At 27.9% G+C, this 5814-nt stretch overlaps 1 protein-coding gene across 1 annotated transcript in view; it reads right to left on the bottom strand.

The window, feature by feature from the left end:
• Positions 1 to 2489, bottom strand: part of LOC117173835 — a 22495-nt gene extending 20006 nt beyond the window's left edge. The window contains exon 1 of the mRNA XM_033362479.1: positions 2433 to 2489. Coding sequence (XP_033218370.1) covers positions 2433 to 2489 — 57 coding nt within the window. The remainder of the gene's footprint in view (positions 1 to 2432) is intronic.
• Positions 2490 to 5814: the final 3325 nt, after the last annotated feature.

The following is a 5814-nucleotide window of genomic DNA, read 5'->3' as shown; positions in this document are numbered from 1 at the left end:
GCATACTTTGAATAAAATATTTGTTATCATTCTCTTGAAATAAATGTGTTTTTTTCTTGAAAAAATACCGGTTTCATATGTATACACCTGGTAGGTAGTAAAGTGCGAGGCGAGGAGATTCACAAAAATCAAGCACCTCGAATTGTGAGAGGCAAGGGGACATAAAAAAGTCTAGCAAATCATTTTTTTTTAATAAAAGGAGTCTAGAATGGCACTGCAACCTCCACGTTGTAGACTCTGGAAACTATGACTTGATAGATAATGGTTCAATGATGTATTTATTTTTAAACCTGTACAAGAAATTAATCATTATTGTCTTAACACAAATTTCAGTATTAAAAAAAAAATCATTGATTTTAAGGAAACTACTCCTGCAAATCCTGCAAAGAAAATAAATCGATCTGAAAATCATCCAGATTCTTTTTTGAAAATTTTAGAAATCTTATTAAATATTGCTTTAAAATTAATTTTGCAAAAACTGAAATAAAATCATTGTTAGTTTTTTTAGGAATTTTTATACGAATTTTTTGTTAATTTAAAACCCTTCAAAATGCTCAAAAGTCTTATCAATCTTGTGTTCGAAATTTTCAAAAATATACCTTGTGTTCCTTAAATATCCTTAAATATCTTCAAAATTGTATTTCAAAATCTTCGAAAATCTACATTCAGTTTTTTATTTTTCGAACTCTTTTTCAGTTTTATATTAAATTTGGATATTTTCAAAACTTTTAAATATAACTAACTCACATTTTTTCAAATTGCTAATTGTTAAATTATTATAAATTTATTTATTTTCAGTTTTTAATATTTGATTTATAGTTTCTCATTTTTAATAAAAAGTAAAATATTGCTAAATATTAAAAAAAGGTGATCCTTATAATTAAATTTTTTTAAATAAATGGTTGAATTTGGAATATTTGCGATTAAAACAATGTTTGAATAGGTTTTGGAATTGAATAAGAGCGTTTAATTATGAATAGATTTTTTCGAAATTATTTTATAATTAAGAATATTTTATGAAATTTCAATGGAACGTTTACATTTGTTTAATTATTATGGAAAAATTTCTATTTTGAACGTTAAAATCTGTAACTTGCTTAAGGTTGTTGGTTAAATCCGACTTTAAATTTTTTTTATAGGTAAGACACTGATTCAATATATATTTTTTCCGAAGGATTTGAGAACGAAAGAAAGAAAACTTATCGAATATCTGGATTTTGCGAGATCCCTGGATCAATAAAATGTTAAAAAATTAAACCTTTTGTTAAGGAAATCATTATTTTCACGACAAATATTAATTTTTTGTTTAAATGAAATGTAGATAAACAGCAAATTTAGCATTTTTAACTTTTATAAATTATAGAGTTCAAAAATTCAGATTCAATTTCAAAAATATAAATCCACGTTATCATTTTCAATGCTCTACATTAAAGAATCAATCAATGAACTTTAAAATTTTCAAAATTTTATTAATTTAAGAAATTTTACACTGGAAATATTGAAAATTGAAAAATTACATTTTGTTCAACTGAACACTTCGTAAATAAGAAGATAAATTATTTTCATTTCCAATATACCAAATTCTCGCTTTAAGTCATCCCTATCTCAGCCTTCCTAGAACTTCTGGCTCCCGCAGTTTCTCATGAGATCAGGGCGAGAGCGGTTGCGACGTTATATATAATTATATATAGATATATATTCCAATTGGAAACGAGTCAGGTGGCCCTCACTATTTACGTTTCTATCCCCCGAAATCAGTCCAAGGCCATTTGAAGGCAACCCCCGACACTTGACTTAAAGCGAGAGTTTGGTGTAGTTAAAACGCCCTTAAAAAGTTTTAAAATTTTATTTCTAAATCTTCAGAAATTTAGAAGTTGTTTTAAATTTGTTCCAATTTAAAATTATTCTATGAAGTTTTTTCAGAACTTATAAATATTTTAATAATTAATAAATGGTAACAGATAAATAAAGCTTCGACAGAAATAATGTTATATCAACACATATTTTGTATCCATGGACTTCTATGTATGTAAGTTTTTCTTTTAACTGTTTCTCTATTCCACAGAAGCATATACATATCTGAATATAATTTAGAATTTTTGAAGAATAATAATCGAAAATTATCTTCCCTTAAGAATGTCGAAAAAAAATGTAAAAGTTGAATTCAGAAAATTTCAAATAATAAAAAAAATTAGGTTAGTTCGTTTACAAACTTGGTCCTACACATATTGTAAAAAATTAATAAAATATAATTTTTCGTCTCTTATTAAAAGAAAGGAAAGAAAAACACTTAAGCATTCGTGTAATTGTAATTTAAAGGTGTATTTTTATGTTATTATAAAAATAATTTAAACAGTATTATTAGTACAATTTCTGCTAATTATTTATCACTCATTTATTTTATTATTTTTGAATATTATATTTGATATTACTGGTTCTGGATGTTTTACTCCAGCCTTTCTAGCCCTTTTTTCATTCCTGTGTACCATTCTAATAAATTTAATTTTCTTTTTTCACCTTTGTTCATAACATCAATATTAGACTTAGGTATATTTTTGAAATCTATAATCTCGACTATTTTGACATTTCTTTCTGAATTCAATTTTCGATCGCAACGCAGGCTTCAAATGTTTTTATCGAAAAATTTCCAAGTCAAACATCTTTTATTTTTAATTGGTCAAATCTTCAAGTCTGCATTTTTAAATTCTTTAAATGAAAAATATCAGCTTAAAAATAAAAATCTAAAATGGAAAATGTTTAAATTAAAATATTTTTGAAATACAAATTGCAAAGTGAATGGTATCATAATTGAAAAAGATAACAATTTAACTCATTATTTTAAAAGCTGTTAAAATCGAACTTGGACAGATTTTTCTTCTAAAGATTTGTAAATTTCCCTGTCAAAAAATAAATTCTACAAAATAGACTGCTTTGGGGCATCTGATTTCACTTCGTCTAAAAGCTTATATCGATGGGTTCTACGGAGAGTAGGTTATCTTTTCGGTCCCGTTCAGAATTAGGCTAACTTCATTTAGCTAAGTTTTCAGGGGGAATAAATAACGTATTATTTTTCGAAATATTTCCAACGAATTCAAAACTTCAGCATTTTGTATTACACTTTATAATGTAATTTAGGCTCCTATAGCTTTCAAAACCAGAAAGTTTAGAAGATTTTTATTTATTTTACCACTTCTACGTGTTTACTAAATTTCATAAAAAATGAAGTTAGCCTAATTCTTAACGGTAACAAAAAGATAGCCTATTCTTCGTAGAACCCATCGATATGTCACTACGAAAGATAGACGCTTCCTCTTGTTTTTCTTCGTCATTTTCCTAATGCCTGGTTACACCTTGTTACGTAACGCAATAACCTAAACGCTGAGTGACTGAAAGTGAACGTTCTGCGACATTTTTGCCACTGACTGCAACTTACTGAAGCAGACGACACGTTTAACCGCCGAAGATATTGCCCGCTTTTTTTATACGCTCCTGCTCCGCTGCCCCAGCAGCGTCACTCTCTCGCCCCCTTGGACCACCTTGTCCTCTATAACGGGAACTTTTCTTGCAGGATGCAGTGTATATAGAACTCCCAATTAAGTTAAACGAGTGAAAATGTGTAGCTCAAAAAACAAAACTCGCCTCACAACACCCTCCTATTAGATATCCTACAAAAATCGACAGTAAAGTACAATTCGAAACGCTGATGCGAATTTCTAAAGTATTGTTTTATAAAATTCATATTTTTTTAGTTTAAATTGGTACTTTCAAAGTTTCAAAGTCTAGTAGAACCAAAATTCTAGTTTGTTAGAACTTTTGTTCTACCAAAAAATATGAATCCTGAACAAAATACATCAATTTTTAATCAAATAGTTAAATTTTTAACCAGTTAGATTGATGTTCTATCAGAAATGACGAGCTTTTTACAAAATACTTGTTTAAACAAATCATTTAATTTCCAACCGAGAAAATGAACTAACCAGTTTGAAGAATGAATCTGATGTTAGTCCGAATTTAACAGAAAGCTAATTTTCAATATAAAAAAAAATCGCTACAAAACAGTCGAACTGCAACGCCAGATTGTGAATTTTCAACAAAAACGTTAATGTTCAACCAATCATTTTAATTTTCCACAAAATAGTATTAAAACATAGTTATAGAAGTTCCAAATGTTTGTTTATTTTACTTTTTCAAAGCTTAAAAATCCTCGAATTTCCAAAGAATTTATTTAGCATTTAATTAGTAAGTTTAAGATTAATGCCATTTTTTGGCCAAGAAAACTAAACTAATCAACTATTTTAAAATCCAAATTTAGCGCTATCGAGTAATCAAATTTTAAATAATAGGGTTGCTACAAAATCCGATTTTCGAAATTCCCAGGTCTAAATATATTTTAAACACTATTAGTGACAACAGTCATACAGAATATTATAAGGGGTCTTCCATAAATTACGTAAACATACGTCAAATAGATACATTTTTAAGCAGTTAGTAGAGTTTTCAACTCAAAAAATCAATTTTGAACAAAAAAGGGAAGAATTACATTTTTATATAAAATAATTAATATGTATCAATAGGTTGTTTTTCATAACAAAATGTTTTAATTTTCAATAATTTTCAAAAAAAAATAATTTAAAGAGAGTGTTGACTTTAACTCGCTGCCATTTCCACAATTTTCAACCGACATTCTTCAAATTTTAAGAAAAACTTTTTCAAAGTCTAGTGAACAACTTTTTCACGATAAGTTACTTCAACTAACATTTTTTCGATAACCGTCCTACTGGTCGAAATTGGCAAAACGTGCTTTTCGTTCGGAATCAATTTGCCATTAAATAAAAACAAACATTTTCGCGTTTTAAACAAAGTGCGTTGTTTATAGTCATCGCTTACATATTGAAAATATACTATAAAAATTTCAAGCATTTTCATCAACAAACGACCGAATAATCGCGAGTTGTGTTTTACAAAACGTCGATTTTTTATCGGAAAATGTTCTAAGTTTTTATTGTTTATCTTTAGTAATAATTATCGAATCAAAAAGGTTCATAAGAAAAATTTGTCGGCCGCGGTAAGCTGAATACAAATGTATATTTGGTTTTGGCCATTATTATACTTTGTTTTGGCCACTTTGTTTTTATCGATCGATTTTCCAGACTGGACAATACTTCTACGCGGTTTTGAGCGCTTGTCGAGTTGTTGCATCCGTCATCTCAATTTTAACAAAATACATGAATTTTAAAGTAAAGGAAATAAATGTTCTACCATACATACAATAGTTAAATTTTAAGTTAAAAAATTAATTTACAACCTAAAATTTCAACAAAATAGTTAAATTAAAGAAGGGTTTTAAACTAAAATAATGAATTATCTATAAAAAAAAGAAAAACCACTAAGTAGTTGAATTTACAACCCAAAAAGGTTTTCAAGTCGCTGTTCCCCGGGGAACAACATAAAATTCATAGGATGATTCAAGCAAGATCTGATTTAAATACCCTATAAATTTCAGATTTTTTCGTTTTTCTTTCTAAGAGATATTCACCATGAAAAATAATAATTTTTAATATAACTAGCAAAACTTAATCGTTTATGGTAAGTCTTTCATAACACAGAAAAATAGTTATATGTATTTTGTTTATTGTAAAAAGACCATTTGTCTGTTATTTAACAATAAAGTTACGAGGGTAGTTCAATAAGTCCTTAGAATGACCAACAGACGGCGCGCGCATCGCTCCAAATCATCTGTTTTCAGTCAGCACCACTCCCGACTAGATATATGGTGCAGTCACAGTCCACATCTTCTGAGTTTACGTGTTTTTA

Source organism: Belonocnema kinseyi, chromosome 5 (genome assembly GCF_010883055.1).
Source record: "Belonocnema kinseyi isolate 2016_QV_RU_SX_M_011 chromosome 5, B_treatae_v1, whole genome shotgun sequence".
Classification (NCBI taxonomy): domain Eukaryota; kingdom Metazoa; phylum Arthropoda; class Insecta; order Hymenoptera; family Cynipidae; genus Belonocnema; species Belonocnema kinseyi.
The sequence above is the reverse complement of the archived record's forward strand: the minus strand, read 5'-3'. Positions and strand labels throughout refer to the sequence as shown.